At 40.7% G+C, this 14,492-nt stretch overlaps 1 protein-coding gene and 2 long non-coding RNA genes across 4 annotated transcripts; 1 reads left to right on the top strand and 2 right to left on the bottom strand.

Annotated features, from left to right (window-relative positions):
* The first annotated feature begins 2,247 nt into the window (after positions 1-2,247).
* Positions 2,248-2,988, top strand: LOC107280573 (probable L-type lectin-domain containing receptor kinase S.5). The gene has a single exon (XM_026024684.2). The coding sequence runs from the start codon at positions 2,335-2,337 to the stop codon at positions 2,986-2,988; it is 654 nt and encodes a 217-aa protein (XP_025880469.2). The 5' UTR covers positions 2,248-2,334.
* A 3,280-nt stretch (positions 2,989-6,268) lies between these two features.
* On the bottom strand, positions 6,269-13,029 carry LOC136356394 (uncharacterized). The gene is made up of 2 exons (XR_010741152.1): positions 12,744-13,029; positions 6,269-6,498 (listed from the first exon to the last, which is right to left on the bottom strand). It is a non-coding gene; the product is annotated as an uncharacterized lncRNA (long non-coding RNA).
* On the bottom strand, positions 6,598-9,775 carry LOC136356393 (uncharacterized). Of its 2 annotated transcripts, none has more exons than XR_010741151.1 (6): positions 9,209-9,775; positions 8,811-8,891; positions 7,559-7,683; positions 7,276-7,409; positions 6,917-7,196; positions 6,598-6,832 (listed from the first exon to the last, which is right to left on the bottom strand). It is a non-coding gene; the product is annotated as an uncharacterized lncRNA (long non-coding RNA). The 2 variants fall into 2 exon arrangements; XR_010741150.1 differs by having other exon boundaries at positions 7,563-7,683; positions 9,209-9,770.
* Positions 13,030-14,492: the final 1,463 nt, after the last annotated feature.

Raw genomic sequence — 14,492 nt, 5'->3', positions numbered from 1 at the left:
CTCTAGTCTCCTCTTCTAATATTCCTTAATTTTTAATTCCGAATTTTAGCTATTTCTAAATTGTATTTCTATATGGACTCTGTTTTTTCTTTTTCTCCGATTAATGTGAGAATTTCTAGACCATGAGAGCGAATGTGGAGGCTCCTTTTTCTATTCCTTTAATAATATAACTAGCTGGGTGGCCCACGCAATTGCACGGCTAGCACCCAAACAAAATCATATATTTTTTAGTATGATTTTACTTAAAATTTGTTGCATAGCTATCTCATTGTATTAAGAGTTTGAAAGATTAAACCTTATCATCCCCGTGTTTTTGGTTATATAGTTTTTTAAAAGTCATACCAATTGCTACCCCTTATATCGTCTCCTTCTTTATTTGCTTATTCGATCTACCACTATTTCTATTCATTCTCCTTGGAACCTTTAAAAATTGGATCTTATGGTTTTTAGAGTTTATTGTCACGTTGGGTTTCGTTTTTATAATTTCTAGACGTCTCGTCAAACGTTACCATTATACTCCTCTATGGCACGTCCACTGTCTCTTCTCTTTATTGTCATTGAGATTTTAAAAATCGAACATAATTATCGTTTGGGTTCATTTTTTACTTTCTAGAAGTCCCGCCAAACCGTCAGTAGCTTTGCCATTATACTTCTCTACGGCTCGCTCGCTGCCTCCCTTTTTTATTGTCATTGAGATTTTAAAATCGAACATGATTATCATTATTTTTTTTACTTTTTAGAAGTTCCGAACTTTTAAAAATTGAACCTGGTAGTTTTTGGAGTTTATTGTCTTGTTGGGTTTCATTTTTTATAATTTTTAGAAGTCTCGTCAAACGATGCCACTATCCTCCTCAACGGCCTGTCCGCCGCCTACTCTTTATTGTCATTGTGATTCTAAAAATCGAACATAACTATCGTTGGAATTCATTTTTTATTTTCTAGAAGTCCCGTCAACCATCAGCGGCTCTGAAACTATACTCCTATACACCCCGCCCGCTGCTTCTCCTTTTTATTGGCATTGGGATTTTAAAAATCGAATATGATTATCAATGGGGTTTATTTTTTTACTTTCTAGAAGTTCCGGAAATCGCCTTACTCGTTTGCTTCACGGCCTGCCTGTCGTCCCTCCTTTTAATCATCATTAGGATTCTATTTGGTGTTTTATTAACAGTTTTTATATGTCGTATCAACCGCCACCACTCTACTACTTTATAGGCCTGTTACTTAATTTATCTTGTCATGTGTTTTAGATGGTCTTTTTCTTTCAATAGTATTTATTTTTATCACAAATTTCAGTTATTTATAAATTGTATTCCTAATTGAAATCTTATTTTTCTTTTTCTAATTTCAGAATTTAATTTTTTTAAAATTTTAATTAATATCGTATTGTGTTCTTTTAATATTTTTATTTTTTATTTTCAATTTCAGTTGTTTCAAAATTGTATTCCTACTTGAACTCTCTTTTAATTTTTCTAATTTTAGATATTATTTTATTTTTTATTCTAAATTTTAATTAATCTCGTATTGGGTTCTTATGTGGATTCTTATTTCAATATTACTTATTTTTAATTCCGAATTTAAGCTTATTTTAAATTGTATTCCTAATTGAACTCTTCTTTATTTTTTCTAGTTTTGGATTTTATTTTTATTTTTATTCACAATTTTAATTAATCTCGTATTGGGTTCTTATATGTCTTCTTACTTGGGTGTTAAAAATAATGATTATGTTATTTTTTGCAAATATTATAGAAATTGCACAAGGGCGAGTTTTGATTAAATATTTTTGTAGGATGGTCTTATGAGAAGGGAGAACTGCTGCTGATATACGAGTACATGCCCAACGGCAGCCTCGACCGGCAGCTGTTCCCCAAGGAGAAGGGCCCCTTTGAATCAAATGATTTTTATAGGAATTTTATAGGATTCAAATCCTATAGGAAATTTTCCTATTTAGCTATTTGATTCAAAGGATTGAAGCTTTCCAAATCCTATGAAATTCCTATGAAATGATACATTGCATGTGGATTTTGGAGGAAATTTAGCAAGAGCTCTAACCTCTTGGAAAATTTCCTTTGAGTCTATCTCTCTCATCTGATTCTACGTTTTTCCTGCGCTCAAATCAAACGATCATTTCTATGTTTTTCCTGTGTTTTACAATCCTCTGTTTTACGCTTCAATTCCTATCAGAATCCTGTGTTTTTCCTATCCCTTTATTTTTTTAACCCTGCGATCTAAAGAGGCCCGAAACCCGGAAGAGTCCTGGGATGGAGGACGCGCTACAGCATCGTGACGGACATAGCCGCGGGTCTCCACTACGTCCACCACGAGCACGAGCACATGGTTCTCCACCGCGACATCAAGGCCAGCAACATCCTGCTCGACGCCGCCTTCCGCGGCCGCCTCGGCGACTTCGGCCTCGCCCGCATCGTCGTCGGCCTCGACAAGAACTCCTACACCGACGTCGGCGTCGCCGGGACGTGGGGGTTCATCGCGCCGGAGTACTCCGTCAGCCACAAGGCCACCCGCAAGACGGACGTGTACGCGTTCGGCGTGCTGCTGCTCGAGATCGTCACCGGCAGGCGAGTTCTCTGCAAGTTCCAGGGGACGTTTCAGCTGCTCGTCGACTGGGTCTGGAGGCTTCACCGGGAGGGGAGCCTGCTCGACGCCGTCGACAATGGCGTTGCCTCTTCTTCTTCTTCTTCTACCGAAGAGTTATTTGATGCGGATGATGCCATTCGGTTGCTGCTGCTTGGGCTGGCGTGCAGCAACCCGAACCCGTCGGACCGGCCGAGCATGACGGAGGTGGTGCAGGTGGTCGCCAGGTCGGCGGCGCCACCGGATGTGCCGCCCGTGAAGCCGGCGTTCGTGTGGCCGCCGGAGGGTGGGGTGGAGGTGGACTCGACGGGGAGCGATGTTGATGCGAGTTTGTGTGAATGGGATGAAGAGGAGACGTCGTCGAGCAGTGATGCCCTCGCGGTGAGAGTTCAATGATATCTCACGGGGCCGAGCAATGCGTGGGTCAGTGTTATATTAAGCATGGTGGCCCGCACAGATTACGCGGCTAGCATCATTATATTTTCTCTCATATAATAACATATATATTTTCTCATTATATTATTCAAAAATATTAAAATGACATTATAATTTTAAATTTTGCAATAACTTTACGGAACTACAAGTGTGTAATTTTCATATTGTATTTTATATACGTGTTAGTTATTAATTATTTTTAATATCAAATTTTAGTTATTTGTAAATTATATATATTCCTATATGGACTCTAGACTCGTTTTTTTAATATTTATTTTTTTAATTCCGAATTTTCTGTAAATTGTATTTCTATATAGACTATAGGCTCTTCTTCCAATATTATTTATTTTTATTTATGAATTTTTATTATTTCTAATTATATTTCTACGTGGACTCTAAACTCATCTCTCAATATTCTTTATTTTAAATTTCGAATTTCAGTTACTTCTAAATTGTATTCCTATATTGACTTTAAACTCTTCTTCCCATGTTTTTATTAATTTTGAATTTTAGTTATTTGTAAATTGTATTTTTATACGGACTCAAAACACTACTTTTAATTTTATTATGTTTATTCCGAATTTTAGTTAGTTTTAAATTCCTATATGGACTCTATACTATACTTCTAATATTCATTATTTTTTAATTCCGAACTTTTATTTTTTTTCTTAATTGTATTTCTATATAGACTATATACTCTACTTCTAATATTCCTTATTTTTAATTTCGAATTTATATTATTTCCTAATTGTATTTCTATATGGACTCTATACTCTAGTTCTAATATTCCTTATTTTTAATTACGAATTTCAGTTCTTTCCTAATTGTATTTCTATATGGACTCTAGTCTCCTCTTCTAATATTCCTTATTTTTTAATTCCGAATTTCATTCAAGTTTCTTAATATGCCTTTTTTTCTTTCTTCAGTTTTTAATTTTTAACTAATCCTAATCTATTTCTATTTTTCTGGATCCCAAAAAATTGTCCATTTCCAGTGTTTCCAGTGTATAGTATGTTTAGGTTTTCCTTTTTTTTTGTTTTTGACCAATTGTCCGATTCAAGTTTCTTAATATGTCTTTTTTTTTCCTTTCTTCAGTTTTTAACTAATCCTAATCTAGTTCTATTTTTCTTTTTTTCTTATTTTTTAATTAATGTGAGAATTTCTAGGCCGTGAGAGCGAACGTGGAGGCTTCTTTTTCTATTACTTTAAAGATATAATAGATAGGGTGACGTGGATTTTCATCTCTTTATTTGCATGTCATTTAAATAGTTATAAAAAAATTTGAAAAAAATTGACAACACAGATTAATATGAAATATATCACTCCACAAACATGCAAGACCAAATTTAACTTCTATAAGTTGCAACAAAAATAACAAATTAAACTGAAAATTGTTATCGCACATTCGCAACTATATTTGTTAATTTTGTTACAACTTGTAGAAGTTGAATTTAAACTTGCATGTTTGTGGAGTGATATATTTCATATTAATCTATGTTGCCATTTTTTTTCATATTTTTTATAACTACTTAGGTGACATGCACAAAACGAGAGGATATCTCCTCGAGGGATGATTTCACTTTCCCTAATAAGGGTAGCTAGAAGATGTGTGTATTTTTCATGTTTGCAGATCGATCGATTAACCAATAGTATCGCATACACATATACTGGGTTGTCAGTATCTAATAAAATTCAGGGAATAATCAGTCTTTCTGATTTTCAGCATTAACACATTGATCAAGGAAATGAATGATTTAATTATCACATTGATGATTTCATTTCATTTCATTTGAATCAAGTTTTACATTATAAAGGACAATGCCACGAACATGGGCCGGTCGAATGGGCTGTTATGTTGGGTGATACATGGGCTGGTTTGAGACTCAGTGTGTTTTCTCCACTTTTCTAACATTTTAGTCCCTCTTTTTCTATACACAGTTACACACGTTTCTAAAACTACTAAACGATATTTTTAAAAATTATATTAATATATTTTTCAAGTTTATTATTTAATTAATCATACACTAGATTGCTATGTTTTGCATGTGGAGAAGTAAAGTTCTCAACGAATGCAAACTTAAAAAAAAGGAAGCAAGGCAAGCAACAGCTGTGGAGGGTGTTAGAATATAATGTGGAAAATGTTTCTACTCGCACATCTGAGTGACTGAGTCTGATGGAAATATGCTCTCGTCGAAATTGAGTAGAGAAGCATGCAGCAGTAATAAAGAAAAACAAAACGTCCGGACGATTGAACCAGAACGATCAGCCTCACCGAATTGGTTTGCTTCGAGGATCATCCCGGGCTATCCTGAACCAATGGTTTGACCAACAGATCGGCCAGCCTTCTAAGACTCACTTTGCTTGTTGAGGCCCAACCACATTTTGTTTTCCTTAAAATGAGAAAAAGGTTGCGTTTGAGGGGACACCTTGGTTGGTAGAGTGCAAGCACGTCGGCTTCACCACCAGGCCAACTTGTTTTGGTGAAGTTATGTATAATAAATAATGTTTTTGGTTCAGCAATTAGATTGGTCAACCTAGCAGTCCAACTGATGAGCCAGTGAACCGAGGGTTCAAGTGGTTCGATAACATATCCGATATTCTTTTTTACTATAGAACTGGCAGAAGTATGCAGTAGCATTGGATCTTCTCTCTCCCACAATGAGCTAGCTGTGCATGTACAAGGGACCCAAGTGAGGGAGTGGTCTGATTTGTCCACCAAAAGCCAGCAACCAATAGCCATATGGTATTGAAATTTCACTACACTGGCCAAGGTCACCTGTGACGGGCCCAAACCCTCATCTTTGACGGCTTCGCGCATGGTCAGTGATCAGTAGTCACTGGTGAGTCCAGTCACCTTTGACGGGTGGCCGGCCGTCACAGGTGACACCCACCTCTGACGGGCAAGTTACTAGAAGGCCGTCAGAGGTGTTGGTCTCCGCTAGCCTTGAGCGAGTTAGGACCCGTCACAGGTGACTCATCTCTGACGGCCCTTTAAATAAAGGCCATCAGAGGTTGAGGTCTCCGTAGTTAGAAGCTGTCACAGGTGATCTACCTGTGACGGCCCCAAAAGTAAAGGCCCGTCACAGGTAGGTCACCTCTGACGGGCCTTTATTTGCTAGTCCGTCACAGGTTATGTTACCTTTGACGGATTTTTGTTCCGACCCGTCACTGATGAGTTAATTCCAGAAAAAAAATAAATGCTAAATATTGGCTAGCCTCAGGATTTGCTAGCCATGCCCTCTGAAAAATAGAAACATCACAGATATATTCCAGTCACAGATCCATCACAGATACATCACCCCCCCAATATAACATCACAGATCCCCAACAACACATATATGCAGTTCAAATGCCACAATTTTGCACAGCAAATTCACACCCCTTGAAAGCCACAATTTCGGTCGTTGCTCATAGAACCGCATATATACTTACCAAATGGATTAAAGCCATAATGTCATCGACCTGCACAACCTGTCAATAAGGAAAAAAAAAAGGAGAAAACAGATGAATAGTACAACATAAATCGTAGTTGATCAAATGTGATGACAATTTAGTAAAGTACCATAAATATTGCACATATGAAAGTAAATTACATTGCACTCTATAAAAACATAATTTTTTACATCGCCAGAAATTATAAAAACATCTTTTTTACATCACAATAAATTATCTAGCCAAGTTCATGAGTCTATTTGGCATGAAAACGTCCTTTCTTGTTCATTATTTCTGCAAGAATAAAGGCGCACAATTCGCCTCTGATAGCGGGGGGGTTGATGGGTGAGATCTTGAAGCCAGCTCTACCTTTCTGTTTAATAAATAAGAGGTTAATTAGCACGTTTTGAATAGCAATGTAGATATTGAAATGAGCTTATTCGCCATTAGCAACAACCTCAGGGTCGAAATCTTTCACCTCTCTTAGAAGTGTTGACATGTTGTGGCACACGTGGAAACCACATTGGTCTCCGATCTGTTGTGCGCATGCAAACTTGGTGTCATGATAAAGTTCATTCTTGCCCTCCTTGTGCTTACCACCCTTTTCCACATATGGGCCCCAAGCCATATTTAAGGCCTTGGTGATTTCACTGAAATCATAATCTTTGGACTTATTGGAGTTAAGGTAGGTAACCCTACTCCACTTAGGTACGATGACTAGGAGAATCCAATGTCGCCTGCGCAGTGGTTATGTAGCGTTAGTACTAAGAACCTTAACTTCAAAAACAATATACACGAAAGGTATTGTCCTCTTACTCTTGGTTGTGTGCGCACATGATGTACTCCTTGTCTTGATGGGCCCATAAACACCGGTTGACATAGTCAACCACCTCAGTGAAGCTTTGTCGTAAATTAACCTCATTCACCATGGATGGATCAAGGAACCCAACCTGATTACCATGGCGACGACTGTCACGCCCGGAAATTCACTAATAATTTCCGAACTAATTTGTGCATAAAATCCTCGTCCAGGAATCAGCCGAGGTACACAAACTGACAATTTAATATACAAATCCATCATAATAATAACGTTACATACTTACAAAAGAAAAGAAAAACAGCAGCGGAATTAACGGTCTAGCGATGGCTTCAGCTCCACTCCCATAGGCAGCTCAACTGGGGTATAAGCCAAACGTCTTCTCCTTCTGGATCCTTTATCTTCAACTGAGGTTTGATTGATTATTGCAAGAATGAGCATATGACATACTCAACAAGCCACACAGCAAATATGCAAGTGCACAAGGATACCAAAGGATGGCATAATATAGGCTCATTTGCGAAAGCAGCATTTAGCAAAGAGTTAAGAGTAGTAAAACAGTAGATTAATTAATCAGAAGTTTTAATCAACACTGAACAGCACACCCATGCTGTACAGGCCCAACCATCCTGAACAACCATACCCGGCTGAACAGATCTAACTCCAAACCAGGAGCTAAGCAAATTATTACCAGTTATTACATCCATAATTATTGTGAAAGGTGTGAGACTAATCACGAAAAACATTGCTCAACCCGCCCATAACCGCGGGCACGGCTATTCGAATAGTTTTACTCTGGCCAGAGGTGTACCACTGTACCCACAAGACACAACCCCACATCATGTCACCATGTGCCTCAATACCACCACGGTACCTCGGAAAGGAGTTGTGACAATACCCCTTGCACAACATAATCCATTACAGCGCACCTTTCCTGGATCATAATCACCCCCTCAAAAACCAGAGGCATGGACTCCCCAGTGACCCCCGTGGACTTCTCGCCACTTCTCAGTCTGGCGCACTATAATGAATCACGCTACACAAAAGATAAAGCCGTTGCCCACGCTGGCTTGTGGTTGGCACGATAAATGTTTCACAACAGTAGCTCGCGAACCGGTCCTTAATTGTCATGAGCACGACTCTCAAAACCATGTGCTCACAACCCACCATTATCAAGTTTTAGTTGGCAAGTAATTAATTAACCAATCACGATTGACCATCGTGAACTATCATTAAGCCATCCTTAAATAATAGTGAGTCATAAGTTATCCCAATAGTGTGCTAATGTTTCTAAGCATGGCTAAGCAATCATAACTAATATCTAGCTGAACCAATATATAAAGCCCAACTAGTCAAGTTATAATAACCCAAGGTATCAAGGAATAAAGTAATCAATGCAAATTGGCCATAACAAAGGAATAAGTTCACACCACCCGGTGACATTCGAAAATAAATGCACAGTTGAAATAAATAGAGAATTTAAATATAGGATCAACATGCTCAAAGGATTGTGTTTAGGATCTGTGTGACTTGCCTTGCAATAATCGGTCTTCAAGTAATCTTCTTGATCACTTCCGACGCACTCACGAACCTTCGCAACGACGGAAACGACAAGCTAACACGCAAAACGAAGAAAAAGACTAATAAAAACCAAATAAACAGTACATATAAAGTAAACAAACATGTAGATCATGATTTTAGATGAATTTAGCAACTTGAACCACTCAAAACCGAGTTACGATGATTTAGTTATGAATTTCCGAAGATTTAATCTATTAGAAAAACAGGAAAAAGAAAAACGATGATGACGTCATGATGACCTCATCAATGGCCGGACCAAGATGGCGACCTCGCCGGAGATTGGATGGTCGGCTGCGACTTTGGAGGACATGAACACGTAGAGGACGACGAGACGAACCCAACGGTACTCACCCTCGAACCAAACGACGAACGACGACGGCCGGCGACGAGGTCTAGCGGCGGCACGGCTTCGGTCGACGGCGGCGACGGGGCTCCGGTGACCGGCGACAGCGGGGAGAGAGCGGCCGGGCTTCTCCACCCTCCCGCGCACCTTACGGCGGTGACAGCGACCGGCGGCGACGACGGAGGCGACGGCACGACGCGGATGGAGCTCGGCCGGCGACGACGTCGGGGTGGAGCACGTGGCGGCGGCGCTACGAGGCACGGGAGACCACGGGAGAGGGGGCAAACGAAAGAGGAGGACTAGGGGGTCCTATTTATAGCCTTGGATTGAAGAGATCGGACTCCTCCCGCAAGAAATCGATCCGGGAAATCAAAAACTCGGTTTTGGAGATAAACTCGAAAACGAGTTTGATTCGGATAAGATACTCAACGATTTGCTCCGATTTTTGGGGGTAAAGATAGAGGAGGATAAGAGGAATATTTCCCCTCAACTAATTTTAGAAAAACACAAGGGGAAAGGTCAGATTTGGAGGAGAAAAAAACCGAGCCAAATCGGTCTCAGTTCGGCTGCTTGAGGTAGAAGATAAACAAAGTCGAGGGAGGCAAATTAGACTTTTTGTCTTGGGCTGGCTGAAAACAAAGCAAAGAAAGAAAGAGAAGGGGGGGAGCTCGGCTGGGCTGACTTGGGCTGCACGGCCGTGCACACAAAAGAGGGAGATGGGCTGGAAAGGGCCCAAGACTAGGAAGAGGATTATTATTACTTTTCCAATTAAATTAATCAATGAAATGATCTTTGAATTGTTAAAAATACTTCCAATGCTCAAATAATTTCAAGAAAAATCCTGAAAATACTTGGACACTCAAAGTACTTAACAAAATTATAATTAGACCATTTAATGATTAATTTAATATGTGGGTAATTACTGAAATGCTCTTTGTAAGATTAAAATTAGGAATTGAGCTCCGAAAAATCCGAGAAAATTCCAGAGAGTATAATTAACCATGGAGAATTTAATAAAAATTAAATCCATCCATGCTTTATATTTAGAAAATTTTATTTCCCACATTTAACTTCACTTGTAAATTAATGAACATTTAATATAAATTCTATTAATAATTTATTAAATAATTTATAAATCCTAACACGAAAATCAGGGTGTGACAACGACTCTCGATCCAACACAACCTTAAAATATTTACGTATTAGAACTAATTTAATTAGGAGATATAGTCCAGTCATATCACAAGTATAGAAGGTATGCACTTACAAGGAGTAGCATTTTAGAAGACCAGTGTCCAACTTCCGGATCCTGAAAAGGTCGAAGAGGTCATCAAAGCCTATAGTTATATAGGCAGGCGACGATAGGAACGGCTGGTGGTCGTGATGTCCAACTATGGATGACTCCCTCATTTTCCGCTTGGCATTGCTTAGCTCCATGTATTGCTTATGTAGCTCTCGGCAAGCAATACCCATCACAGCTAACACATTGTCCTCCACCAATGGCATGCCTAGCTCAAATTGGGCTGGCGCCCTCACGACCTTCCCCGATTTGCTCACCGGCATCGACGTCGCAGCCTTGCCCCTTTTTGGCTCCGGCGCCAACTCCTCGACCTTCCCCTTGCCGCGTTCACGCTTCTGGCCCTTGACAAGTGGTGGGGAGCTATCGGCCTTTCTTGTGGTCTTTATTGGAGCCAAGCTTTGAGCTATATCTGCCAAGTCCATATCAGCTCCACCGGGAGAATGAGGTACTGACAATGCCGGTCCACGGGGAGCCTCAATTGATAGCTTACCCTTGGGAGGTGTAAGCTCCGTCGGTCGACTTGGACGAGGAGTCATCTTCACAACTATGTCTTCTTTGGGCCATTGTATGAACGTCTTGCGCGCATCGCCCAAAGTCATGATTTCATCATTTGGGGGCACGGGCAGCGGATAGCCTGACCAGGTGTCCTTTACTGTATCGATGGACACCTTGGCATACCCAGCTAGCAGGTCTGCGCCGTGGACCTTGTCTGTAACCGAGGGCTTGAAAGCCATGCCCTCAGCGACTTCAGGAGCGAAAGTTGGGTGGACTCTCGCTAGTAGGACACACTGTGCTGCGCCTTGCATAAGGTGAAAGTTTGAATTTAATATTGGAATGTGTAAATGTCTTTTATTAGATATGGATCGAATAACAACAATTACCTCGATGTGGTCCACTACAGCTAGTGGTGCGATCGGGAGACCAGGGGCCGGCACCTCTGTGGATGCACAACTACTCCTATGCTGTGACGGACTCGCGTCGTGTTGTACACGAGGAGTTGGTTGCACAGCAGGTGTTGTGACTCGGGGTATATTCATGTCGGCGAGCACCTTGTTAACCCTTTCTTCCACCCTTGCATTCATGCTAGCTTCTAGTTCTTGAATGACCTCAACCTTAAGTTCGGCCTTCAAACGAGCGTCCCTCTCTTCCTTGGAGACTTTCCGTTTCCTGTATTGGGAGCTGTACTGAGGGAGTCCATGCTTCCAGGGCACATCGCTACCAATTCCCCGAGTTCGGCCAGGATGTTCTTTGGTTCCGAGGGCCTTTGTGAGGATGTCATCTTCACGCCTCTTCGGCGCGGACTCAACCTCGCTTTGTGAAGCTTGTTCAGCAACCAAGCCCAACTAGAAAAGAAGATAGTCGTTTATACGAACTTGTACTTTATACGAACGGAAATTAGTTAGGTTAAGTAGTGAACTCACCAGTTCCTGATAGACGACGGCATCACTTTTGTTCTCAAATGTGACAGAGCCGTCCGGGTTGACCTTACCCCTTGCCCGCGCCCAGTTGCGAGCTCTTTGTTCAGGGATGTCTGAAAACGGGGCAGGGACATTCGCTGCTGCAGCGGCTGCATCTTCTTGGGCCCATATTGCCTCCTTGCCGATGTACCCTGCGGTGCCCAACCGATGCGGGTGCTCATTCTGCTGTTGCAGTACGCGATGTGCCTCGCTGGATTCCCTAAACTCTTGGGTGGTCTTGAGAGAGCAGAATTCCTCCCACACCGCTTCGGTTATTTGAGGGTATTCATCGAACGGCGTATGATTGCCGGGCGGGTTGACATACTCGGTGAAGAGCTTCGACTTCCAATTCTTCCAAGCTTTGCCCATCTTTTGGAATGCCTTCCGCTTGAGCTTATCCTTTGCTTCGGCTGGAAATGTGAACCATTTCTCCATTGCCGTCCAAGCTCGCTCTTTCTCGGCTTCTGTGACCTTCCCGATATCTTTATGGAGGATCCCGAAGTTCTCACGTGCCGCTAGCCCGCAGCAGTTACACCATCTTCCAATGACAGTCCTGGGCGCCGTGGGCCTACCACTAGCGTCAACCTCTCTTATAACTTGCACTGTGGTCGGCCATATATTTTGTGACCGCGGATTTCTACTAGACCTACTTGCACTTGTCTCGCCCGACATCGACGTATGTTGTTCCTGCGGCAATTCTGCAGCACAAACAGAAGGCAATATTTGCTAAGGGGTGCTAGCTAAAATTTATGTGGTCATGTGGTGAAAATTTATCCTATAAATTACCATGAATTTCGGGTTGTTGGACCGCCGTTGTCGCGGGATGACCTTCGGCAACTGCCTCTGTGGCTGGGTTTGCTTCTTCCTGGATCCTCGCAGGTGTTGGGGAGGGCGGGTTTGCGCCGGGCGTTGACATGGTTTAACTTTCGCGAAAAAGATTATAAATTTCCTACCATTAGACTAAATAGCATTAGATCCAATGTAATACGGGGTATACTATGAAAGATATGGCCTCAGTTTTGCTGAGAAATATGCATCAATTACAATCATTTGCATGAAGGGATAAAAAGAGGAAATCAGCTACTAGGAGAAAAAAGCAACCCAAAGAAAATAGAACAAGTGTAGTTCATCTGTTCTTATCCATAAAATAGAACAAGTGTAGTTCATCTGTTCTTATCCATAAGGAAAAGAGCAAGTGCAGGAAATTAGAGTAGTAGCAACAGCATGGCCATATAATAGCAGCAATAAGAGCAGTAGCAGGGCCATATAACAGCAGTAGGGGTATATATGCCACAGGGGCAGCAACAGCAGGGGGAGATTCACATAAACAGCAACAGCAGGGTGGAAATTCACATAAACAGCAACAGCAGGGTACAGAATTTCACATAAACAGCAACAGCAGAGGGAAATTCACATAGACAGCAAGGGTATATAAATCAACAAGTGTAGATAATCTGTTCTTATCCATAAAGAAAAGAACAGGTATAGATAGAATGTTATTAAGCAATTCATCCTTGGCCATTTAACAAGAAGTACAGGGGCAACAACAGCAGTGGTATATTAATCATGCATATATTATTGTAGATAAAAAAATGAACAATTGCAGAAAATCTGTTCTTATGCATAAAAAAAGAGCAAGTGCACAAAATCTGTTCTTATGCATAAAAAAAGAACAAGTGTAGAGGTATATAACCACTCTACACTGGCCATTTAATAAGGAACAAGTGAACAAGTGTAGGGGCAAAAAAATGAACAAGTGTAGATAATCTGTTCTTATTGAGCAATTCATCACTGGCCATTTAACAAGGAACACATTGGGCAGCAGAAGCAGGGGCAAAGATACTCCACAGGGGCAGCAACAACATAAAACAAGGAACAGGTGTATTAACAAGTAGCCCACAATAACAGCAGTAGCAGGGGTGTAGATAAAAAAGGAGACAGTACTACTAACTTCATGTAAACAGCAATTCATCCATTCAATTCAAGCAAGTCTAGATAATAAAACAGCCCACAATCATTGTGGCAGCAGCAGCAAGGGTATATAAATCATGTATATAAACAACAATTCATACAATTGACCTATTCATAGACAAAAAGGGTATATAAATCAACAAGTTTAGATAATCTGCAAAGCCTCCTTAATCATCAAATTATGACAGCAAACAAAATGCATGGAGAATTTTGGTGTCTAGGTCGGTTCCGTCCATGGACTACACTGGCCTATCCACCAAAATTCCCCATGCATTTTGTATTCTGTGATGGTTTGATAACCCTTAACTAGCTAGCTTAATAAACTATTTCTAGCTAGCTTAATAACCCTCAATCCATCCAAGTTGCAAACTAGATACACATTCAAGTTTTAACTAACAGTTGCAACCATAGGCAGCAGCATGGGCAAACATAGACAGCAAGGGGCAAGTGTAGATAATAAAACAGCCCACAATAATTTATGTGGCAGCAGCAGCAGGGGTATATAAATCATGTATATAAACAACAATTCAACTATTCATAGACAACAAGGGTATATAAATCAAT

The sequence above is a fragment of the Oryza sativa genome, chromosome 4 (genome assembly GCF_034140825.1).
Source record: "Oryza sativa Japonica Group chromosome 4, ASM3414082v1".
Lineage (NCBI taxonomy): Eukaryota > Viridiplantae > Streptophyta > Magnoliopsida > Poales > Poaceae > Oryza > Oryza sativa.
Note: the sequence above shows the minus strand (reverse complement) of the source record. Positions and strands in the feature narration are given on the sequence as shown.

Coding starts and splice junctions, on each gene's coding strand:
- LOC107280573 (XM_026024684.2), top strand. CDS start 2,335: ATGGTTCTCCACCGCGACATCAAGGCCAGCAACATCCTGCTCGACGCC.